Here is a 25,830-nt window from a genome sequence, read left to right on the forward strand (position 1 = left end):
TAAGTATGAAATGAATGAATGACTTTAAAGCACTTAGCAATGCCTGGCACAGAGTAGATGCTCACTAAATACTACTTTATCTCTCTCTTTAAGCCACACACATATTCAGTCCCTGAGCAGCATCAGCTCCACCTTCAGAACACATTCTGAGTCTGACCGCTGCTCACTGGCTCCCCTGCCAGCCTCCCAGTTAGGGTCCCCTCACTCGTCACCGGGACGCCTGCAGGAGTGACCTAACTCAATTCCTTGGCTCCATCCTTGGCACCCTACAGTCAGAGCCCTCTAACTCCACTCTCTCGCTGCGGTGATCCTCTTAAAATATAGTCTGGTCTTGTCGCTCCCCTGCTCCCAAGCCTCCAGTATGTCCCCATGACACTCAGAATAAAATCAAAACCTTTTCAAAACCCAAAGTCTCTACATGCATGTGTACTTGGCCTTCTCCCAAAACTTCATCTCCTACCCCTTGACCCCTTTCACTTTGGTTCTTGCTTGGGTCCCCTCACAGCATTTGCCTTGCTGCTGGAATGTCCTCTTTCATATGGTTCCCTCTGACACATTTGGTAGGTGTCAGCTTACATGTCACCTCCTCAGATAAGCCTTCCCCAGCTGTCAATCTAAAGAGTCCCGCGTACCCTTAGCCCCGACTCCCTGGCCCTTCTGAGCATCTAGCATGGATTTTTGTGGTCGCTGCTTATCTGTCCCACAAGAGTGTAAGCTCCACAATTGACAGATGCTGTGGCTGTCCTGTCCACCAGTGCCTTGAGGAGTGCAGTCTAGCCCGGTGGGGCTACTTCCACCCCTGGGGTCGCAAGGGGCAGTGGGCTGGAGACCGCAGTGAGGACCCTGACGCCGTTTCTTCCTGTGCCCGGCCAGGTTCTGCAGATCTGCCCCAAGGACATGAGAGCCGACATCTGCGTGCACCTGAACCGCAAGGTGTTCAAGGAACACCCAGCTTTCCGGTTGGCCAGCGATGGCTGCCTGCGGGCTCTGGCCATGGAGTTTCAGACAGTGCACTGCGCCCCGGGGGACCTTATCTACCATGCGGGAGAGAGCGTTGACAGCCTCTGCTTTGTGGTCTCCGGCTCCCTGGAGGTGATCCAGGATGATGAGGTGGTGGCCATCCTAGGTAGGTGTGTTGCCCTTGCTCAACATACACCTCTGATACCCAGGGTTGGTTTAGCTACTGGGCAGCTTGGTGCCACTGCTGCCTTCGGCCAGAGAGAGAGATTGCTCCTCAGGTCAAGGCCAATCGCTTGCCTCTGTCCAGAAAACAAATATTTGAGTGCCTGTGTTGTGCCAGTCGCTGTCTTAGGCACTTGGAGTATTTCAATGACAAAAATGGGTCTTGTCTTCAAGGGGCTCCCAGGCTACTGGGGAAGATGAGCCATAAGTAGACACTTGCATACAGGGGAGGAAGTATCTAACTCAGTATTCAAGTGTCAAGAAGGTTTCCTGGAAGAAATGACCGATACCTAAGTTGAAACCTAAAGATTGGAGAAGAGAAGGGACAGGCGGGTGTCCTCAGCAGAGGGGAAAGCACATGCAAAATCCCTGCAGAGAGAGAGCCTGATTCATTTGTAGAACTGCAAGTGCGTCCCCTTGGCATGACTGGAGCGACAAAACAAGAAGGGACACGAGGAGAGATGGGGCTGGGAAGGTACTAAGTGCTGGGCAGATCATGGCAGGCTCTGGGAGCCATGTTAAGGGACTTGGACTTTATTTCTGGGAGCCAGTGAAGGGTTTAAAGCAGGAGAGAGCACAGTCAGATTTGAACTTGAGAAAGATGATAGTAGTTGCTGCTTGGGGAGTGATTGCAGGGGGACTGGGAGCTTGCAGCTAGGGCCGGGAGATGAGGTTAGAGATATGCTATCCACGGGCAGGTTGATGGTGCCCCGAACTGACACTGTGATGGGCAGATGGAGTTGACTCCTTTAAGAAGTAGAATCAGCAGATGGTAGATTTGCCGGGGGTGGGGAGGGGGAAGTGGGGACAGTTAAGAGTCGATGAGCATTGTAGGATTTCTCACTTGGATAACAAGGAAGCACTGTGTGTGCCACACAATGACCTGGGGGTTGTGGGAGGAGGAACAGGGCCATGGGGGCACATGTTGATACTTCAGCATTTTGAGCATCAGTGGCCTTTGAGAGATTCATCTGATTGCCTGAGGTAGCTACAGAACAACTCTTGATGGGGGCCACGTCTATCTCTCTGAAGGGACCAACCATCAAGTAATAGCCATCATTTACGGCCATCTAGTCTGTGCCAGGCATTTTACATACATATTCTCATTTAAGCCTTATGGTAACCCTATGAAGTGATTTCATCTCCATTTTGTAGATGAGACAGTGAAAGCTCAGAGAGGTTAGGGAACTTTCCCAAGGCCTCACAATCGATGAGGTCCATGGGGCCAGCACCCTGGAGTCCCTCTGAGTCCAAAACCTCTACTCTGATCCATTTTGCAATACTGCCACCCTAATGATAGCTTATGTCGTTTGCTGGCCCATTAAATTGCACTGCTAGACATTGTGGACATATTTTATCCTTCACATATGATTTAAGAAACTGAGACAGGGAGAGGACAAGTCATATGGAAATTAGAAGTGAGATTCAAACCAAGTATCTAAGCATGCATAGTATTCGTGTGTGTGTGTGTGTGTGTGTGTGTGTGTGTGTACACATATATGTTTATAAAAGTCCAAGCTTTGTTCCTGCTTGACTTTGGAGTGCATGATCTGCAGCCTTCCTGTTGCTCCCCTGGCCCCAGGCCAACTTGCCCTCTTGATTACATTCTGCTCAGGTTAACCCAGGAATGATTTATATTCCTTCAACATGCGTCGGCAGATGGTCAGAGGGAGCCTGGGATAAAGACTGGGTGCGGGGTGGAGGCCCAAACTGTTTTTCGCTAAAATGACTGTGTGGATTCCTGCTCTCCACTGAACTCTGCAGACAGGGTTATTCTGTTCCTTGCCATCTTCCACCTTTAATCCTCATCAGTGTCCTTGGTAAAGACGACTGTCCAGGGGTAATCACTATTGAGATATTCACCTGGCTAAGAAAAAGTAACCAGTGACTAGTGAGCTCTTCTTTGTGTTGGAATTGGAGTTGAGTTTGAACTGATCCTTTGGTTAGGGGCATCTTCCACCCATCCCGCTTACTGATAACTCCAAATGCCTTTCCAAGGACTCTCTGCCTGTGACCAACACCATCCCTCTCACATACGCGTACGCAGGGCATCCTTAATGATGCACCTCACACAGCTGCATGTTAGGAGTTGGGGTTGGACCATGAGGCATGAATATAGGACAGAGCTGCCGAGGGGTCGAGGAAGGCAAATGACCACTTCCCATCCAGGTCTCCACTCTCCACCGCCTGGGCTTCTTGTAGGGAAGCCAACCAGGGCTTGATCCACTATTGATTTACTTGGTCACTTGACTGCTTCTCCAAATCCAGCTCTCTGTCTCTGGCCCCCCTGGGCATCCTGCCGGCTCCAGTTAGCGATGGCCGGAATAACTCAGCAGCCTCAGATTCGGAGTGGTTATTGCCCTCAAGCTGTCCCCACTAGAAAAGGCATTTTTGTTGTGTCTCCAGGAGCCAGATTAGGTCTGAAAGAAGTAGGTCCAAGCTTGATATCCTAAAAAGCCTGTAACATTTTAAGAGGCTCTTACTCTATAAAAGGACGTGAAACAAGGCCTTTGAACTAACTTGACCTCTCGGCCAAGATGCATCAGATTCTTAGCTATTTGCCCCCTGGAAACTTACACTTAGAATTTTTGTTGTTGGTTTTTTCCTAAATAGAATATCTTTTGCTCAGTTTACTGAAACCAGTTGTTCTTGCCAAGGGGGTTCAGGTGACAAATGGTTGTTAGAACTAGATCTCTACTGGCTTTTGATGCATATCAGTTCAGTCCAACAAAATTTCTTGAACACCTACTATTTACCAGGCACCATCATAGAATTGAGATTATCAGTGGACCACACATAAACCTCCCCGCCTTCTAGGAGCTATGGTAACCCTATGAAGTGATTTTTATCCCTAAAAAAAAAAAAGTGCAGGAGACTGACATTATGCAAAAGGCAACATTCACACTGCTTCATTAAGTGTTACCGCTTCCACAGGGTCATGGGACAAGTGATTTTTGAGGCGGTACTGTATTGAGTGCTCCTATGTGGGAAAAAAATAGCCAGAGAATGTTCAGTTATCATGAAGTGGGAGCCTTTAGGATAAAGGACAGAGCTTGTCTGTCTCATTCGGTTGTCTCTACTGTCTTGTTATCAGTTCCCTCATTTACATTCTGCTAATTTGTTTCTTCCTCCCAATTTTAATATTCTCTGTTTAATTTTAGCACAAGAACGAGGAAAAGAGTCTGTATTCATAACTGAATGTGTTTAATAAGTGTTAAAAATAGAACGCTTTATAAAAAAGTTTTCTAGAAGAGTGTTTGTCAAACGTTCTTGACTCCACTCATCATATGAAATGGTATGTTGTCTCAGGAATGAATAATCTCATGTGCACACACGGTTACACCCCAAGCTCAGTGCTTACTCTTGCCGCATGAGATGCAACCTGGTGTTTTCTATTAGATTCCATTCTCTTTCGTTTAAAAAGAAATTGACGTCATGACTCACTAAATTGCTTTCTTGTCTGACGCAAAGCCTGCACTTTAAAACACGGGGTTCTACAAACGTCAACAACCTCTCTTGGACTAAAAGCCTTGCTGTCCCCTGAGGGCAGAGAACGCAGCTGGATAATCTCTTAGGATCTCCTTTTCCTCTGTCGTTCTCTGCCTTCCCTTTGAGAGGACACCTTCCCAATCTCCTTTTCGGAATTCTCTTAGAATTCACTAATGTCTTCTCAAATTTAGTTTCTTGGTTCTTTGAAGTAAATTCAAGTCTTTAGCGTGTACATTTTATTCTTGATATTTTTAAAGTAATTTTCTCCCAATTTTTCATAGCTATCAGAATACAAAGGCATGAGTGCTCATTTTGCCGGTGCCCAAATGGTGGAGGTGCCCAAACGCCTGCAAGTTAAGTTGTTATCTTAGTTCTGTTACTTGACCAAAGTAGGTGACTCATGGATTTTCATCGGGGTTCTGCTTGAGTGTGATCCAACTCCCAGTGTTTCCATCTTATAAATGCAGTGTTTAAATGATCTTGTTTCACTGTGATTTAGTATCCCTATAGTAACTTCTATGGGTTTTGCATTTTAATACTTAATTTGTATTTTAAGCATGGATCCTCTTGTGTCCTTTCTTTTTGTTTTGTATTTTTTTTCCCATTCCCTTGGGCAAAGCAGAATCTTTTTAGCCAGACTGCATTGAGTTGTGGAAAGATCCCTGGGCCTGGAGCTAGAAATTTAACCATAGCCCTGGTTCTGCACTAACTCCCTACAGGAGTTCCACCACTGACTCATAAAATCTCCAAGGTCTTCTGGGTTTCTCAAGCCCATCGCGCTGCATCAATTGCATATTTACTCATTTGTCCCTCCTGTGAGCTGAGATCCTTTGGTTTCATGTCTCCAGCTTGGCCCAGCATATGGAAGGCACTGGGGCTATTTATGGAATTGAACTGAATTGAGTTGAATTGAATTGAATTGAAAGCAGGGAGAGATGGGGCTGTGAAGGGCCCCATGGTCCAGAATAAGGGTCTGGACTTTATCTTGAGAGAATGAGGAGCTCAGAGAGAGTTTATGAGCAACAGAAGAATTTCATGAGCAACACGAAGATCTGAGTTCCACAGATACAGAGGTGTGGAGGCTAGCTAGGAGACTCAGATGAGAAATGATGAGAACCTTCGCATGGTGGTGGAAGGGACATGTGGAGAGCTGGAGCCCAGAGATATTAGGGGAGGGAGAACCTCTGGGTTGTGGGAGGTAAGGGGAGGGAATACATGGCAGCTCATGGACAGGCAGGAGAGCCAGAGGAGGATAAAGCATTAAGGGTTTATTCTACTGAGTTTGCAGCCTCTTTTTGGAACAGATCTAAGCATGTCTCTCAACTAGTGGAAATTCTTCTCCACTTATGGACAGGCCAGGGCTTGCCCAATGAAAGGGAGCAGCCATGGGGAAGATTGACAGGCCCTGGCTCATCACACTGAGTTAACTTACTACTTGTGATCCTGTCACTATTGTACTGGGATTTACATGTAGATTCCCCTTAAATGTACATGTTCATTTCCTCTGTTCATAGAGGAAATCTTTTTTTTAATGAACACCCCCTTCTCATGGTTCCTAATGTGGGTGACCTGAAGATTGAGACAGTGACTTTCTTCATGGTTCCTAATTTGGAAGACACTTTCATCTTTGGTTAGTTCGTTTCTTTGTGTCCATTGACCTTGGTTGGATATGAATATGGCACTTATTTACTTAGTAACTATCACAGCATAACAGGGTGATAGTCTCTTTGCAAGGATGGGTGGTGTAGAGAAAATTCTTGTTTTGGATGAATGTTCTAATCCATTTGGGAGAGACAAATGCACGATTAGTGACAATAAGTTAATAGGTACTTCTTTCACTAGACGTCCTGGCATGAACAAAGGGCATATTTATGGAGGAGGCAGGAGTTGACTGGGCTCGGAAGGATCAGTAATAGTGTTTGGTAGGCTGAGTCTTGAAGTGAGAAGAGCAGTGTAAGTCCATAGAGTCATTAGAGTATGTGTAGCCATATTCAGGGACCAGTGTGAGTAGAGTAGCCTGAGAAGACTTTCCATGTGGGCAGTGGTTCTCAATTTTAGTGAACATAAGGCTCAGCTGGAATGCTTGTTCACAGTGCAAATTCTCAGGCCCCTCCATAGCTCTAGGATGGAGTCTTGGAATCTGCATTGTTAACATGCCTTCCCCTCCCCTGGGCAGTTCTGTTGCATGTGGCTAGAGGAGTATACCTTAAGAAACATTGCTTTAGGCAGTTACTATAAACTTGATGTTTTGGTAGAAAAGGGTGAGATGATGATGTTGTAGAAAGTGTAAGGCACATGGTAGGGCACCTTTTATTACATTAGCCTAAAGCATATGAAATTGCCAATTTTCAACTATTTTTTTTACCTGCCAAAATGGTAGAATAGACATCTTGTGATCTGTACTCAAGGGGAGGAGGGCCTAGCCTAGGATGGTGGCTCTGTGAAGGTGGTGTCGGGATTTAGACATAAGAGGTAGGGCCTGCTAGATGGAAGGAATAATGCAAGCTGAGGCCTGGAGAGGAAAGTGCAGAATGTATTTTGTAACCACAGGACCAACACTTGAGCTAGAGCTGAGAGCCCCAAGGGGCAGCAGTATGACATGGTGCCAGGGCGGCAGGTCAGAGCTAGTCTGTGGACATTTCTAAATGTCAGCATGAGGAACTAGGCAACGGGGAATCACTGAAGGTGATGGGTGAAGTATGACACCATTAGAGCTGTGATTTTTAAAGATTAGTGGACTGGACACAGAGCAGGGAGAAGGGGGCATTGAGTGACTCTGGTTTGTAGTAGAGATGAGAGGTGGTAAGGTATGGGCAATAGACACTGAGACAGAAGGAGGGTTACCAGATTCAGCCAGTTAAACATGGATTTCATATTAATGAGTAATTTTTGGCTCATTACATGGGATGGGATGTACTTACACTAACAAATTATTCATTTACCTGAAATTCAGATTTAGCAGGGTGTCTTGTATTTTTGCTCGCTAAGTCTGGCAACCTATGATGGGAGGGACATATTGATGAGACATTCTGGAAAAAGTATATGAAAGGTTGTATAAAAAGATGTAGGGAGCAGCCAGAGGGAGGTGAGAGGAGTGATTCTGACATCCCAGTGAGTGGGGAGATGGAGACACTGGAACAGACGAGGCTAAGACAGGAGGAAGACATGGTAAGAGAGAAAGGTAATGAGCTTGGTTTTGACTTGCTGCATTTAAAGACCAGTGGGGTATCCAAGTGGAGTGCTCAGAAAAGTGGTCTGAAACTACCTGAAAAGATTCCAGGGCTCAAGACAGAGATTTAGGGTTCAGAGGAAGGAATAGAAAATAGGAAAAATAGACAAACAAGACGGGTGCAGAGAGAACACGGGGAGTCCTATTCATTTTCCTAAATGACCAAGTATTTCAGAGCATTTTAAATGGAGTGGGAGTGTAGCCATTCAAAATGCTCATGAGGAATTTTAAATGGTGTTAGAAACTCTTAAGTAAAGTAAGTAAAATATAAATTTTAAATGCAATATGATCTCAGCCATGTGGGGGGAACACATTTGTAGATAAAAACTCACAAACATTGTGCATTTTTATCTACAAATGTCTCTACTCACATGTCATAGTTGATGTCTTTAGTCTGTGAGGCTATAAGAGATTGTTGTTTTCCTTTTATATATGTATATATATATATTTTTTCTTTGAAGTCTTCCTTAAAAGAACATATGCTACTTTCAAAATTAGGGAATTTTTTTTTAAGTGGATCTTGAGAAAGCGTTGTTTCATATATTCTTTTAGTTCTTAGGATACAGTTTGAGACAATAACATTTTTTTCAAAAAGAAGCCTCAACAGCATTTCTTCTGTTTTTTATCGGTTCAGTCAGAAAAAAAGATGACATTTATTTAGTGGCTACTACCCAACCCCTCCCTCAAATGCTTCTTGAAATGGAGGAGGGCTAGGTAATGAGGCTATCTCACCAGGATTTTAAAAAGAGCAACAACCTCATGCAAAACCCTCATCATTTTAGAGATGGAGGAGCTAAATCCTTCACAGAGATGCTCCCTGAGATGCTTGTGAGGTGGAGGGGACGAGTGGGAGGTCCCTACTTCCTGCACTACCATATTATGGAGTGCCTTGTTCCACATTGCCCTGGGGACCTGGCGTAGCTGCCGGGAGAATGTGACTGCCAGGACCGTCTAATAACGTCGCTTGCTCATGCTCCACGCGAGGGGAGGAGGCTATGTTTAAGTGTCTCTCTAAACACTCCAACCAAGCATTAATATTCATATAGCTGTTCCATCAACCGAAGCAATTATATTAAATCCACACTCCCAGCAAGAAGCTATCATATGAATAATCTAGAACTTCAGAAATGCAAAACATTTGTGTCAGGTAGTGCACACAGTACTTGATTGAGGCAGGGTGGGGCGGGGACCAGGTTCTACTTCCTAATTATGTTTTTGTTTAAGCAATTTAAAAAATTGGTTTGTAGTCTCTGAAGACACCAGTCATTAGGAGAGTCAATAGATCTTTCTAAAGGAAATTCTTATAACTTTAGTGCCCAGAGGGGAATGGTTCAATAAAAAATTATGATAAGTCAAGGCAGCTGTAGTGATGACGATATACCAAATTTTATCGGCACCCAAAATGTTTTAAATATGATGTTAAGTGGAGGTAAAAAGCAGAGTATATAGCTATATGTGCCATGGCCTCAACTGCATAAAAATGTATGTGTGAGCAGGAGAAAGACGGAAAGCATACCAAAATGTTTGCATCAGGGATGCCTGGGTGGTTCAGTGGTTAAGCACCTGCGTTCGGCCCAGGGCATGATCCTGGAGTCCCAGGATCGAGTCCCACGTCAGGCTCCCTGCATGGAGCCTGCTTCTCCCACTGCCTGTGTCTCTGCCTCCCTCTCCCTGTGTCTCTCATGAATAAATAAATAAAATCTTTAAAAAAAATGTTTGCATCAGAGTTTTCTAAGTGGTGGCCTGCAGAGCCAATATTTTCAATTTCTCAGTATATTTAAGGCATTTTCTGTAGTGCACCTAGAATCTTTTATAAACAGGAAGGGGGAAAAATCAAGTCAACTTGTAATTCTTATCTCTAGTGATCTTGGAAATTATCACCTGCCTTCAGTGAAAGATTTGTGGTCTGTTTACTTAGCAGAGACACATTGGGCTAATTTAATTTTATCTGATTGCAATTGTGAAGAACAGAAGGAGAGTGTCATGATGTTTCCAAGCCATTGCTTTAACGTAACCATTACTGAGCCAGCCAGTGTTGTTTGCTTCTGTTCGGTGTAGTCTCGACAAGAAAGGCTGATGACCCATATTTGGGTGAAATTTTAATTCTTTTAAGGGGAGCATTTGCATGATAGGGTTATTTCTAACATTTATCATCTTTACATCTTCTTTTTAAATTCGTCTATACATTTTCAGCTTAGCATGAAGCTGGATCAGAGTGAATTATGGGACTGTTTCTGAACAGGTCAGCAAATTCCTTTTTGAGCCAGGCTGACAAGGTAGCTCTCAGAGGACACCCGGGCTCTTGCACTCAGGCTGGAGACCAGTCCTCTCCTCAAAGCCTCCATCCTGAGACATTCTACGTCTTTCATATCTTGGCCCACCTTATGGTCTTCCACTCAGACCCAATGAAAAGAGGGCTTTTCATTGATGTATTGATTTATTCATTCCATAAACATGCCAAGTGTAGTCTAGGGACTGAAGCAGACAGACACACCTGGGATAGAGCTATTCATCTCATCACGGAGACAGATAAGCAAATACACCATTTTATGATATAGTATGCCGAGAGTAATAGGAGTAAGAACAGGATGCTAAGGAAGCTTATAAGACAGGCATCTAATCCAGCCTGACCAAGAGAAATCAAGAAGGGCTTCCTGGCCAAAGTGGTATCTGAGCTGAGATTTGCATGATCAACTGAATTCCACTGGATACAGCAGAGGTAGTGGGGTTTAGAATAGAAGATTAAAGAGAAAGTGTTCCAGGCAGAGGGAACAGCATCTTCAAAGGCTTTTTTTTTTAAAATTTTAAGATTTATCTATTTATTTTAGAGGGGGGGCAAATGTGGAGAGGCAGAGGAATAGGGAGAGAGAGAACCTCCCCACTGAGCATAGAACCCAACTTGGAGCTCAATCTCATGACCCTGAGATCATGACCTGAGTGTAAATCAAGAGTCGGACAATCAACTGACTGAGCCGCTCAGGCACCCCCAGCATCTTCAAAGACTTTAAAGCAGAAGAGTGACATTTGTGTTTAGAAAGGTCATCCTGGATGCTGCAAAGAGAATGGATAGCAGGCAGCAAGACCAGCGAGGACGATGTTGAGAGATGAGTGTAGCTTGAACCAACTTAATGTCAGTGGAAATGGAGAAAAGTAGAACAACTTATGAGATCCTTAATGGATAAAATTATCAGAGCTTGGTCTTTTATTGGATATGGAAATGAGCAAAAGGAGGAGTCTGGAATGACTCGGACAACTTTCACTGGGACAGGAAACACTGGAGGGTGGATAGGCTTACCTGGGGATGGGAAGTTCCATTTGGGGATTTGTGAATTTTGAGCTAAGTGAAAGTGTCCAGTGTGAGATTCTAGACTCAGAAGAGAGACCCTGAGGTTTATGCTTGAGGCACAAACATGGGGACGGACCATCATGATCCAGGTGGCAGCTAAAGCCGGGTGAGAGGCTGGGAAAAACCCAAGGAGAGGAGAGAGGGCAAAAAGCCGTAAGGTCTACTAGAGAAGAGCCTAGCGGGTTTCCAGTTTATAGGGGATGGATAGAGGAGGCAGAGATGAACTGCCAGCGCAGGACAGTGGGCTATCACAGAAGGCAGGGAGAGAGGGAAGGGACATTTTTAACTGATACAGAACCAAATTTCACTGACTTGGAGATGCTCCGGATTGTAAGACACTCCAATATTTAATGGCTTACTAAGACACAACACTGCCAGTTAAATGGTGATAGATTGTTGATTGTAAAACACATTCTGATTTCAGAGATAAAAAACGCTCGACAACTTAAGTATATATTAGCATCAAAGAGCTAGAATAAGTTGAGGACTAAAATACATCATTTAGATATATCAGAAAAAGAGCTATTGTTGGCTATGGTGAGAGTAGTGTTAGCGGGACCTGCAGGGTGGAGGCAAGATTAGAGAAGCTTGAGAAATGGGGAGATGTGGCTATTAGCTCCAGGGTGCTTGATAAATTGCAAAGATCTTCCATAGTTCTTTTTTTTTTTTAAGATTTTATTTATTTATTCATGAGAGACACAGAGAGAGAGAGAGGGGCAGAGACACAGGCAGAGGGAGAAGCAGGCTTCCTGCAGGGAGCCAGATGCCGGACTCGATCCCAGGATCCCGGGATCAGATGAGCCAAAGGCAGATGCTCAACCACTGAGCCACCCAGGTGCCTCTCTTCTGGAGTTCTGAAACAAGAGAGAAATAAGTAAGTAATTTTTTTTAAAGATTTTTATTTATTTATTCATGATAGTTACACAGAGAGAGACAGAGAGGCAGAGACACAGGCAGAGGGAGAAGCAGGCTCCATGCAGGGAGCCCGATGTGGGATTCGATCCCAGGTCTCCAGGATCGCGCCCCGGGCCAAAGGCAGGCACCAAACCGCTGCGCCACCCAGGGATCCCTTTTTTTTTTTTTTTTAATGTGCAACGTTTTATAAGCTGTATACATTTCAACAAAAAAAGTTGGGGGCACAGATTTAGATATTTCGAGTTTTGAAAATATTTATTACAAGAAGATTCCCTTTCCCATATTAAAAGGAAAGCATATTACTGGAAATATTCAGAGGATGGAAACTAGGTTAAACCAATTCCCAAGTCCTCATCAAATAAAGTTATCAATAAAGGAAAAGATAGATAAGATAATAGTCAAAATATCACCTTTTTTTTTCTTTCTGATTAAGCTAATATTGGAGAATATGCTTTGTATCTGCGTCCAAGAAGACTTCCCAGTATGGGGCCCCAGAATTAGGCCTACCTGGTAGTGCCGACCAGCACAGGCTGGCCTCTGAGGGTCTGGCTGGCAGATATTACAGCGTGGAGGGACAGAGAGAGCATGCTTCCCGCAGGCTGGCAGATCCTGAAGAGAGCAAGGGGCCGGGCCTACCCATGTGCAGGTTCTCCTTCCAAACTCCTGCCGCAGAGGAGGGCATTAGGGAGGGTGTGATGCAGCTGGAACTGCCTTCACAGAAGGGAACATCAGGGAAATGGGGGTAAATCACCCCTTAACAATAGTGTAGAGACACCGTAAATAGTATTCTCAAGAATTTGAGCCATAAAAGGAAGGAGAGCACCCCAGAGCAGCAAACTTCACTTCCAGCCATCCAGCTTTCCCCCCCTTGCTGTTCGGAAAAATTATCTGTCTTTCCCATGTGTCTCAATTCTCCTGGCTCACCATAGAAGGCCAGATCCATTCTCATTTTTCTCTATGAAATCTCCATAGTCCTGCCTGAGATAGCTTATGACATATCTTAATATTATGGTTTTTTTTAAGATTTTTATTTATTTATTTATTCATGAGAGACACACAGAGAGAGGCAGAAGAGGCAGAGGGAGAAGCAGGCTCACTGCAGGGAGCCCGACATGGGACTCGATCCCAGGTCTCCAGGATCATGCCCTGGGCTGAAGGTGATGCTAAGCCGCTGAGCCCCCTGGGCTGCCCGATATTATGTTTTTATTTGTCTTATACCTCACTGTTACACACATGTAGGTTTGTCTCCTCCCAGTCTAAGCCCCTTGAATGTGGATACAATGCGTTTTCCGTGTTATATGGCCCTTGGCCTCTGGAACACCGCCTGGTCCATGATAGGTAGGGCCAAACTGTTGAACTGGTTTGAATTATGTGCCAAGAGAACTGGGAACTCCCAGTCCAACAGCTGCCTGAGAGAGAGAGGGTGAGGGGCAGTCCCCATCAGAGCTGGCATGTGACATTACCGGGCCTGTGTGGGTTTCACCGACCAGGTACGTGGCTGCCCCACGCCAGTGTCCCATCTCTAATACAGAGATGGTTTGCTGAAGAGCGTAACAATTGCTCTTTTGTACTAACTTTGAAAGAAGGCAAATGTTTCTTGAACATCGCTGAGCTCTCCTATGAAACCTTAAGTGAGACCACACCTCCCTAGAAGGAGATGCCCTTCTGAGAGGCCTGAGAGCCCAGGCCTCCTGAACATCTGCAGGCCCTGCTTTGTTTGTTGGCAAAAGAAATCCAATAAAATGTGTTGGCTCGGCACCCAACACCACAACACAATCAGATAAGACCTGGCACTTAACGCTAAGGCTTTATTCCTAGTAGTGTGTTTTCACCACTTGGACAGGAAAGTGAATTGTTGAGGTCTCCACTATGTCTGTCTGCATTTGATGTACCTTCTCACGTCTCGAAACTGTAGCAGATAAAGCAGAGGTCACAGACTGCCAGGACCATTTATTTTTTCAGAAGTGAAAAAAAAATGAAGGGGCTTTGTAGTTTCATTTCAGATAAAAGAAGGCAAAATTTACAAAGTGTCACCATTTTGCTTATCTACTCTTCCCCGTGGTCTCCCGTAGATGCATGTGGGAGGGTTAAGTATTCCAAAATAGGGGGGCAGCCCGGGTGGCTCAGCGGTTTGGCACCTGCCTTCAGCCCAGGGCCTGATCCTGGAGACCCGGGATCAAGTCCCACGTCGGGCCCCCTGCATGGAGCCTGCTTCTCCCTCTGCCTGTGTCTCTGCCTCTCTCTCTCTCTCTCTCTCTCTCTCTGTGTCTCTCAAGAATAAATAAATAAATAATCTTTAAAAAATTATTTAAGTATTCAAAAATAAGCTAGAAAGCCTGGACTTCATCATCTTTGGGGGAAGGTGCACGATGGGTGCCTGTGGCAGGGTCTCTGGCTGCTGTCTGGCCCCCAGCAGATCCTGACCCCTGGTCCCCCCATCAGGGCTGGTCTGGGAACTGGGTGGGTATCACCAAGGTGTGTCACTGAAGTCCTTGGAGCTTTTGCTCTGACTGTGCTGCTAGAGCTACACCGTCGTGTTACTGCCCCGTCCTTCAGATGCGTGGAAGCCTGTGCTTTCCCCACAGCAGGTGGAGAAAGCAGGCGGGTACCTACTCTCCCCACAGAGCCGAACACGCTGTACTGCCCCCCTGGACCATGGACCCCTGAATTGGCTAGGATGAGGGTTTAGCTGCTCCAACAGAAACCCAGAGTAACAGAAGTTTAGACAAGACAGAAGCTTGTTTTTCCCTCATGTAGCCGGCTACGTATAAAAGGGTAGGCACGCCCACTTCATGGTGTTGGGTGCCATGCTTGCTTTTTGACTGTTGCCTCATCCTGACTAGTGGTCACCATGGCCTCCTGGTCCAAGAGAGCCCATCTTCATTCCAGCCAGGAGGAAGGGCTGGAGAGGGGAAGGGCAGGGCAGGACCCTTCTGCAGCCCTCCCCTTCGCCAGAACTTGGACACATGGCCACAGCTAGGTGCCATGCAGTCTTCATCCTGGTCGCCCTTGTGCTCAGCTACAAGTCATGGGCTCCGTTACCAGAAGAGGACAGAACTGGTTTTGGAGCACGCCTGGATTCCTCAGCCATAGCTCCTTAAGGTCAAAGCTGTCTCTGATGTATCGTTTTTCCTATCATCTAGCATGGTCCCTGACCGAGGTAGATCCCCCCTAAATGTTGCTGGGAAGGAGGGCTGTTTGAGGGAGGGAATGCGGAAGACAGCCCACTGGGAGCATGGCAGAGACTCTCCAGACATGGAGGCCACATGGGGAAAGCCCGTGGAGTCACGGGTAGTCATTTAACCCACACCTGGAGCTCACCTTCCTCTTTTTCAAATGGGCCTGATGATCCCTGTGGAATTTGCTTCGCAGGGCCCTTAAGAGCGTTCTTCTTTCGTTGGGTTTACTATTTATTGGGCACCTACTGCGTTCCAAGCCCAGGGCTAAGTTCTTTGTTCACAGTCATTTCATGTAAACCATACAACAGCCCTTTGGGTCTTACTATCCATATTTTTTAGTTGGGTAAATTGAGACTAGGAGGGGTTTAGTAAGATGCCCAGGGCCATTAGTTTATCTATGTACCTAATACCCATGGAGTGCCTGCTGTGTGCCAGAGCCACTGCCGGGGACATAATGATTCCAGGTATGAGGAGTGCCTTCAGAGTACAGAGGACACACAGAATGGGGAGCTGCTCTGGCCAAGGGGTTAGAGAGGAGGTTGGGGCATGTTTGGAAGCATGAGCAGGAGTTACCTAGACCAGGGAGCAGGGTGGAGGCCTGTAATGGTGCTGGGAAGGCCCTGAGGTGAGCAGGAAGCCAGACTTGGAACCACAGTGTGACTGGGAGGCAGAGAGTGAGCAGAAGAGGGGACAGGGGCCCACTCAGGCTCCCAGCAGGGCAGTCCAAGGGGTCTGGCCCTGAGGCTTGTGTTGAGGGCAGCACCGGGGAGAGAGGGTGAGACTTGGAAACTTCTCTTTGTGTCTTAGACATGCCTCGGAGGACCAAGGAGGGGACCCAGATGTAACCTCCTGAGTCCAGGAGGTCTGAGAACCGCCTTGGTCCTGATCCTTGTTGTTCTGAACTGTACAGTTCAGTGGGTGTGCACACAGTCTACTCAGAACTTGCCTGGAAATATTTATCCCCTATTCTATGTCTCCTTAAGCAGGGTTATTCCTGGGGCCAGGAGACAGAATGGCCCACCCTCTGAGCCTCTCTCAGTGATGCCAGGGGCTCTGTGGTCACATTTCACCATCCTGATGAAGTGAGTGATAGGCCCCTTTGGTCTTGAAATGGCTTGAGGGCAAAGGACCTCCTGATGCCCCAGAGAGGAGAAATGTAGACAGTAGGGTAGGCTGAGGGGGGCTGGCACCTTTCTCAGCACCCCCAGTGGGGCCTCCAACAGCATCACGAATCCAGGTCTTCAAAACAGTGACTCAACAACTTGGTGCCGCCAACTCAGTGTACAGAGTATGGAAGGTGCTAAGCTGAATGAGGGGACCGGCTACTTTCCTGAAAGGATTACAAAATATACCGGCAACACTCATCTCTACAGGTGACTGAAGGAACAGATAATCCTGACCCCTGGCCCCCCATCAGGGCTGGTCTGGGAACTGGGTGGGTATCACCAAGGTGTGTCACTGAAGTCCTTGGAGCTTTTGCTCTGACTGTGCTGCTACAGTCACATGTTATAGATATCCCATGTTTTTGTGGGATAATCCAGAGGCTTTCATCCTGCTGAAGAGGATGTGTGCTTCTATGCTGTGCCTCAGGGCCTTTGCATCTGCTCTTTCCTCTCCCTGGACTCATCTCTGTGCTGTATCTTTATGCTGATTAATTGGAACTCATCCCTCGGGCCTCTTCTCAGACATCATATCTCCCTGAAGGCCTTCCCTCCCCCCTTGAGCTTGAGCTGGGCACCCCTCCTGCATGGTGTCCTATCATGTTAGCTTGAGGCAGTCACCCCTGAAATGTTATAATCACCCGGGTCTCTGTCTCCCACTACGTCATGTCTGTCGTCCCCCCGCTATACTTCAGCCCCTAGTACAGGGCCTGCCGAAAGTTGCATGAGTGACTAAGTGGGTTCTTTTCTAATTGGTTTGGGTCTGGAAATGGTGACTTCAGAAGCCGATAGTAACTTACACGGCAGGATTATGTTTTGCTAATACAGGTTACCACTGTGAGCGGTCCTTACAGGAGCACACGGTAGGGAATAATGAAGAGAAGCTGCTGGAGATTTCTGTTTTGCTCTGACACCTCAGGCCTGCCAAACTCACTCAGGGCCTTTGGATACACAAGGCCTTTTCTGACGGGTTCCAGTTTAGAGCAGAATCACTTCCCTGTGACTTCTTAACATTCAGGTAGGCTGTTTGATCCTCCCAGAGACCCAGTTCCAGCACCTCAAGAGTTTGCCCTTATCACCCCTCCCAGCCCCCCACTCCCACCTTCCACACCCCCTCAAGCCACTTCATGTGGGTAATCCAGCCTCTGCCTGTCGTTAAATTGAATTATCCACAGGGCCTTGGTTTTCTCCTGTGCTCCTTGCGGAGATCTGTCCTCCCTCTCCCTGGGCGACCTCAGCCCTGAGTCCACCTCCCACCTATGCTATGTGAACGTTCTTCAGCCCCACGTCTGTACCCCGTGGTGTTGTTTATGTCCACTGCAGAAGTGGAGGTGCAGTAAAGATAGCTGCATTCAAGTGGAGGGGGAAGAGGGAGGAGGATTAATTATCACGGGGATGTTTGCTCGCAGTTTTAATTAGACTGCGGTTCCATACTTCCCCTTTTCATTCTTTTTTTCTTTTCCCCACCTCAGAACATCCACTTAGAATGTATTTTAGAAACTTGAAACGTTGGGTTTTAACATTCTGCACCTAGCACCTCAGGGTAATAAATAAATCAATAAGCTGATTGCCTCAAGTCATTTAATTACCAAGTGCATTGGGGTAACTTTTGTTCTTCAGTGAATGATCATCTCATGTGAGGGAACAAGGGATAAATGTGGGTGTAGGGCTTGTCCTGGCCCCTGATTCCTCACCCTGACCTGGGAAGTCATTATTCCCAGAGCTGTGTGTAACTTAGAAGCAGCCTGCCAAATGCTCTGTATCCTCCCCTCTGACAGTTTCCCCAAGTTATTGGGGTCATAAATACATTCTTCGTTTGCCAGAATAGTCCTGGGTTTGTTTTGCATCTGACAGGCCCTCCGACACCACATTCTTAAATCTCACTAACAGATCGTTTATACCAAAAATGGTGCCTTGACAGGAAGAAAGATTGTATGGTTTTCAATTTGGGTTGAAAATCAAATCCAAGTTATAACAACACTGAGACTTCCTGGACCCTGCAGATTAATCATGATTATCTTACCGTGAAATACTTTGTGTAGTAGGAAGTACTCTCTATTTATTGTTTCTGTCAAAACCTTTGAGTGAAGACTTTTTACACTGGGCATGTTGTCATTTCTAAAGATGCACTTATTAACTTCATGGTATGTTGCAACTATAATATGGTTGTTCTTTGTTTTATGCAATGGGTATGCCCCTGAAGAGTTGTTTATAAGCTGAATTTCTACAGATAAATTCGTATGTTAAGTACACATTAGGAACTTGTATTTTCTGAGTTCCTTTATAGATGGAAAAAAAATGACTCCAAATTTGTTTGAGAAGTATAATGCTTATTCATTAGGTTTTGTTTAAATGAAGGAGAATTGACCCTTGAAGAATGTATAATTAGGGGCGCTGACCCTCTGTGCAGTGGAAAATCCACATATAACTTTTGACTCCCCCAACACTTAACTACTAATTGCCTACTGTTGACCAGAAGACTTACTGACAAAATAAATAGTAAATTAACATGTATTTTATATCTTATGTGTATTATATACTACAGTCTTACAATAAAGTAAGCTAGAGAAAAGAAAATATTAAGAAAATCATAAGGAAGAGAAAATACCTTTATAGTGGTGTACCGTGTTTATTAAAAAAAATCCACGTTCAAGTGGATGCGCATAATTCAAACCCGTGTTATTCAAGGGTCAGCTCTAACCTTGAGGAGAATCAGGCAGGATTATCCATGGTCTTGCACTCTTAGTAGTTGTGGTTTGGTTAGACTACATTTCATCCCAGTAGGAGACCACGGGATTTGTAATTTCTACATTTTCTCACTGATATTCAAAACATTCAGGATAATCTGCTCCCATTAGAGCCACTCATTGCTCTTCCTTGTCCCATTCTTTCAGGGCCAGAAGTGGGGTGCCAGCTCAGAGCTGGGATAATTTGTGATGTTCTACTGGAATATCAGATAAGTTACTAAGTAACTTCTCATGGGCTTCTCAGCCCAGAGTTCCATGATTCTGTGTGTTCTGGTTATTTATTTATGCATAATACACCTCCCCTAAATTTAGTGGCCTAAGAAATTTATTATTGTTCCTCACCATTCCATGGGTTGTTTAGCTCAGTTGGTTGCTTCAGACTTGGGCTTTCCACATGTGGCTGGCACACTAGCATTGGCTAGGGCTGCGGGCATCTGAAGGCTTGACTGGGGTGCCCTACTGGCCATGATGGTTCACGTAATGACTAGCAGAGGCTGGCTGTCAGCTGAGAGTTCAGCTGGGCTGCCCACCAGAACACTGGTCTATGACCTCTGGTGTGGTTTGTTATTCTCAAAGGATGGTAGTTGGATTCTAAGAAGCAGCATCCTAGGGTAGCCTGGATGGCTCAGCGGTTTAGTGTTGCCCTTCAGCCCAGGGCATGATCCTAGGGACCCGGAATCGAGTCCCATGTCGGGCTCCCTGCAGGGAGCCTGCTTCTCCCTCTGCCTGTGTCTCTGCCTCTCTCTTTCTCATGAATAAGTAAATAAAATCTTAAAAAGAAAAAAAAAAAGAAGGAGCATCTTAACGGTAAGTGTTCCAAGAGATCCATGCTGGAGCTGCAAGATTTTTTATGGTCTTGCTTCAAAATCTCAGAACATCACATCTGCCAAACTCCAGAGAAGGGACTAGATGAGTCCAGATCCAAGGGGAAGGAAACTAGGCTTTGCCTCTTGATTCCTCTTGACTATCTACCATTCTATGCATCGGAAGAGCCTTTTCTAGATCACATAAAAATGAAAGGCATGGGAGGCATTGCAGTGCAGTGTAGGGAAGTTATGGAATGCTTGCTATGTATGAATGAATGGCCAAGCCTTGTTGGTTAGAACTCAGTACCAGGGAGCACACGTTGAATGAGCCCATCTCCGTGGAAGCTGGTAACATCCCACAGAGAGAAGCACTCCCATCCAGTGGCCCCAGCCCTAAAGTAACCCACTCCTAGTGCAGATGATTGAAAAACACCTGGGAAGGGAATTTAACTAGCATAGTTTTAAAGGCCTTTTTATCTAAAAGCCCCCTCCCCTCTACGCATGCATCTTGCTCATACTGAGTCAATAAAACTATCTTCATAAATCAGAACTGTATACTAATTACCTCATAACCACATGGGAAACTGTGGAGTAATGTGTCCATAGTACACTTGGTTTCTAGCTCATCCTGTGGAGGTGCTCGGAGAAGGCTATGCCCATGGATTACTCGTATACTTAGAATGGATTCTTTTTTGAGAAAAGATCAAGTTCTGCCCAGGTGCTTGGATGTCTAATCGCCTCCTTAGCCTGAATGAGGAAAACACCTGCCCTGTTCATCCTACCGAGTCAGGCGCACCTGGGTCCCTGCAGTGGCATGCAGCTGGTCTGGATGCAGGGGCCGACGACTCTCCTGAGGGTTATAAGGGTTACTGTCCTCTCTTTGTAGCATTGTTCATTGCTCACTGCATACTCCTCTCCGGCTCCCTATGGATTCAAATTTGTGTTTATCTGTGCTGAAAATTTAGAGGCAAGATAAACAACGTTTCAAGCTATTTATAACCAGAGGCTGTGCCAGGAATGAATTAGGCTTTGCATTAGACATATGTTAAAATGTTGGACTCGGGGAAAGATAGGGGGAATATCCCTAGATTTGAAAAGCAGATATTTAGAGGAGATTGATAGAATTTTGACTCAGGATATGGTTATGTTACTCAATTGGCTTATTACATGTATAGAGAAGCTTGGAGATGTGTAGGGCCCCCCTGCCATGTGTAGGGGGCCCATGTTTTTTTATACCACAAGGAGGACCTTTGGCAAGGGTGAGGAGCATGGAAGGAGGAGTGGGGTGAGGGGGAGGAGTGAGGCACCATACAAACATAAACCTTAGGGCAGTGGAAAGAGTATGGAAGGTAATGAACTCCACCCCTCCATGCGTTTTTCCATGTGGAGCATCCTAAACAGAGGAGGCCTCTCTTGATCTTCAGCTCCTGATGGAGAGTCCACACCTTCTCCATACTATTCACCCCTCAGCCAGTCCCTTTAATGGAGAGCCACAGTTTGCCCTCCTTCCTTGCTTCTCTTTTGCCTGCACTTACAGAATTCCTACTAGGCTCCAGACACTGTGTGACGTGGACAGAGCTCTCAGGCTGGGAGTTACACAACAAACAAGGAAACAAAGAATGTGATTATAGGTTATGATTGGCATTTGGGGAAAATGGGGGAGCTACAAAGAATAACAGAGGGTTCCCACTTTGGATAGGATGTTCAGGAGGTGACGTCCATGACCCCAAAGTCATTGGTTAAATTTTGACGTGTATTCTACGGCATCTTAAAGTTTCTTGAATCACATGTTGTTAAGGTTCAAAATAGAACCTGTTTTCTGTTTTTTTTTTTTTTTTTGGGGGGGGGGGTTTGTTTTTTTCCTTTTCTGAGCCCACGTTGCAGAATGTCAAAGGCACAGCAATTCTGGGAGACACAGGGAAGCCAACCTGGGTGGCCAGACACCGTCTGGCTGGCACTCTCATCACCAGCACTTTCTCTCCCTAGGGAAAGGAGACGTGTTTGGAGATGTGTTCTGGAAGGAAGCCACCCTTGCCCAATCCTGTGCCAACGTGAGGGCCCTGACCTACTGCGACCTGCATGTGATCAAACGGGACGCCCTGCAGAAAGTGCTGGAATTCTACACGGCCTTTTCTCACTCCTTCTCCAGGAACCTCATTCTGACCTACAACTTGAGGAAGAGGGTAAGCTGGAAGTTTCATTTTCTTTTCCACAAGCACAATCTCTGCGCACGTAGGATAACTGCACGGGCCAGGAAAGTCCTTTCGCGGTTTCTGTAAGTGGAGCAGTTGTTTCTATAGAGGTTCTCTGCGTGGCTTGCTCTTCAGAGCTTTTGCTAGGAAATACGGGCAAGAGGAATGTCGCTAGGTTAAAAGATGGATTAATTTTGCTGCGGAAGGGTTTTGTTCATGAGTGTGTCTGTGCGCTTTTCCCAGCAATAGCTAGACCTTCTAGCATTTTGAAAAGATGAGTAAAAAATGAGGTCATTAGTCAGTAAAATGCCTGAGCGGGGCTACTTAATTACAGTAAACTGAATTCTCCCTGGTGACTAGGACTCACTAACTGGTGGGAAGCCATTCGTCAGCTGGTAATAATCATTTTTTTTGTAATAATCATTTAAAAAGCCATGAAGATGATTCAGGTGGGTCCAGAAAACCAGAAAGGTATGGAGTCTGATGGCCTAGACATCATGTTGTATACACCTGCCAATTTAATGGGTTGAGAATTGATGAGTAGTTCTAAGAACCAGAGAAAATTTCTTGTCTGAAATTGTTTCCTTCACCCTCACATCATCAGGATCACACCATCTGTCTCTGTGAGGGTTAAACTATTCGTTCGTCTTGTACTCTTTAGGTTTTTCATGACTGATTTCTTACACTTCATCTATCTCTTTTTTTAGTTAAGGTAGCTCTGACCTATAGAAACCATCTGGAAGGATTATCATAGGAATCTTTCTGAAAATGATCTCATACTCTTTCCTCCAAAACTGTTGTTCTTCTCATGGTCCTTTCTCTGTTGACTGTGTGTCGCCCTGGTGTTCCAGGTTAGAAACGCTGGCATCATGGTTGATGCTTGTCCCCCCTCTCCCATACTCAGGTTACTAATCAAATCCTTTTGGTTCCACCTAAAGTCTCAAACCTGGGCCCACACTTTACTTCCATCCTTGGGGCTCACCCCGAGCTCTTGGGACACAGCACCCCGATACGGACCTTCCCTGTGTCCTGCACCATACAGTAGGTTCCTGCCTTGGTGGCCAGTACTCAATGTAGTACTTCCTCCTTTGGCCAATTGTGTGACCTTAAAAACTAATTGGATCATGTTACTTCCTTGTACAGACTTTTGCCCTCCCCCCACCCCCTGCCCAACTTTAAGATAATATCTATACACTTATACACTTCAGGGTAGCTTATGTGGCTTTTCACCTCGACCCTCACTTAATCCCCAAGCCCCGACCTCAGCCACTCTTCCCATCCCCCTCTCTGGCACCCTGAACACCCCCACCATGAGAGCTCTGCACAGCTCTGCAAGCACACCACACCCTCAGAGCCCTGGGCCTCTGCATCAGGCTTCCTCAGCCTAGCATCCTTCTTTTTTCCTTCTGTGTATGACAAACACCTGTTAACCCTTAAGTCTGCTGAGATGTTTATTTGTTCATTCATCAAAACCAGTATGCACCAGCTGAATGAGACAGACATATAGAGCTGAATAACACTCAGGTCCCTATCTCCTGCAACCTAAAATCTAACAGAGAAGATCAACACAAGAAAGATAGATGCAGTACGTGATGCTAAGTACAGTGAGTGTGATTTGTACAAGATATTGTGGGAGCGTGAAAGAGGAGGGCAGCTAAAGGGGGAGTTGGGAAGAAAGCATTGCGGGGCAGGGGGTGTATTTGAGCTGAATCTTATAGGATTGGGTTGGCCAAACAAAGAGAGGAGGCAGGTGTTTGGTTTGGAGGGACAGTTTAAGCCAAGGCACAGAGGAAGGAAATAGCTTTTTGTCTTTCAAGGTCCTTGTACAAAGCTTCAAATGCCTATCATTAAGTTGCCCCAACAATATGCTTCCACATATTTTATTTTATTTTGAGAGAAAAAGAGAGAGAGAGAGAGAGAGAGCCCATCCATGCACAAGTGTGGGGAGGGGCAGAGGGAGAGGGAGAGAGAGAATCTTAAGCAGGCTCTACACTCAGTGCATGGAGCCCTACACAGGGCTTGATTTCACACGACCTGACCCTGAGATCATGACCTGAGCCGAAATCAAGAGTTGGAGGCTCAACAAACTGAGCCACCCAGGTGCCCCTGCTTCTACCTATTTAAATAACCTTGAGACGCCTGGGTGGCTGAGCAGTTAAGCATCTGCCTTCAGCCCAGGACATGATCTTGGAGTCTCAGGATCGAGTCCCACATCGGACTCCCTGCATGGCCTGCTTCTCTGTCTGCCTATATCTCTGCCTCTCTATGTCTCTCATGAGTAAATAAATAAAATCTTAAATAAAATAAAATAAATCCCTTAATTGGGGGGCACCTGTGTGGCTCAGTCGGTTAAGCATCTGCCTTCAGCTCAGGTCATGATCCCAGGGTCCTGAGATCAAGCCCCATGTCGGGCTCCTTGCTGAGCTAGGAGCCTGCTTCTCCCTCTCCCCTCTGCTTGTGCTCTCTCTCACATGCGCTCTCTCTCAAATAAATAAAATAAAATCTTAAATAAATCCCTTAATTGTATTGTTGTGTGTGAGTCCCTGTTCAGAGACCTGAGAGGGCAAGGCCTCACTACCTTGGCATCCCCAGTGTCTAACCCAGTACAGAGGATTGATAAACATTCGAGGATGCCAAGGAGAAAGAGATGGGATCTCTGGGTCTCAGTTTCCACATTGTAAACTGTGAGGTTGTGGCTGGATCATTTTTATGCGTCTGTGATTTGAAAGGGGGTCATTTAGATTCGAGTGGGGAATGGGCAGTAGTGGAGAAGCGGTGCATCCATGGTTTTTCCTTGTTTATTTAGGAACATGGAATGCTTTCTGGCTGTCCTTTTAGCCATGTGGGTTCTTCTAAAATCTTTTTTTTTTTTTAATTTTTTCCTTCTTTTTATGAAAGCAAGTTGATTATAATCAGCTTTCAGTGTTGGATAATATAGGTTGAAAAAAAGCACAGTTTGGGTTATTTGGAGTAGTAATCATTTTGGAATAATTGTAGATCAAATAAATCTGTCTTAAAAATAAAAAACAAGGACAACAACAAACACGGCAGCACCTCAGTGGTCAGATTGTTTTTGTAAGTACAGAATGATTGACAACTCTTGCAGAAAGGAAGCCTCAGGGGGCGGCATTTTTGAAGGAATCATGTGGAGGGGGGTTGGGTCTGTATGGCCACAAGGTGTAGAGGAAGCATCCAAGCTGTAGAAAGCATGAGAAAGAATTTGGGAAGGATCAGAGGTGTCCAAGTAGGCAGCACCGAGTGGTCCTTAAGGTATTTCAGCACTCCTTAGGTATCCTCGGAGATGGAGAGTCAAATCAGTTGACCTTCACATGTTCTTCCAATTACAAATGCCTATGAGTCTGGTATGGATCCAAGACAATTGTAGTGAGATCCTTTATAGGAAGAGGTAGTCATTCTTTTTCTTGGAAAAAGGAGGCTTGTCATTTTGGTGTTGCCATTGTAATCTCTCATTGTGTCCTTCTGAGAATTAATTCGTAGTTACATAGGGCATAGAAGACAAGAACATTACATGCATGAATTATTCTTGGAGCTATTTTTTTTTCTGGCAAAGTGAAGTGTATTCTT

General features: G+C 45.6%; 1 protein-coding gene across 2 annotated transcripts in view; it reads left to right on the plus strand.

Moving 5' to 3' along the window:
* KCNH1 (potassium voltage-gated channel subfamily H member 1) overlaps window positions 1–25,830 on the plus strand; it is a 372,078-nt gene that overhangs the window by 264,903 nt on the left and 81,345 nt on the right. For both annotated transcript variants that reach the window (XM_072831167.1, XM_072831168.1), the window contains exons 9-10: window positions 874–1,126; window positions 22,040–22,236. In XM_072831167.1, coding sequence (XP_072687268.1) covers window positions 874–1,126; window positions 22,040–22,236 — 450 coding nt within the window. The remainder of the gene's footprint in view (window positions 1–873; window positions 1,127–22,039; window positions 22,237–25,830) is intronic.

The sequence above is a fragment of the Canis lupus genome, chromosome 6, assembly GCF_048164855.1.
Source record: "Canis lupus baileyi chromosome 6, mCanLup2.hap1, whole genome shotgun sequence".
In the NCBI taxonomy this organism is placed as follows: Eukaryota; Metazoa; Chordata; class Mammalia; order Carnivora; family Canidae; genus Canis; species Canis lupus.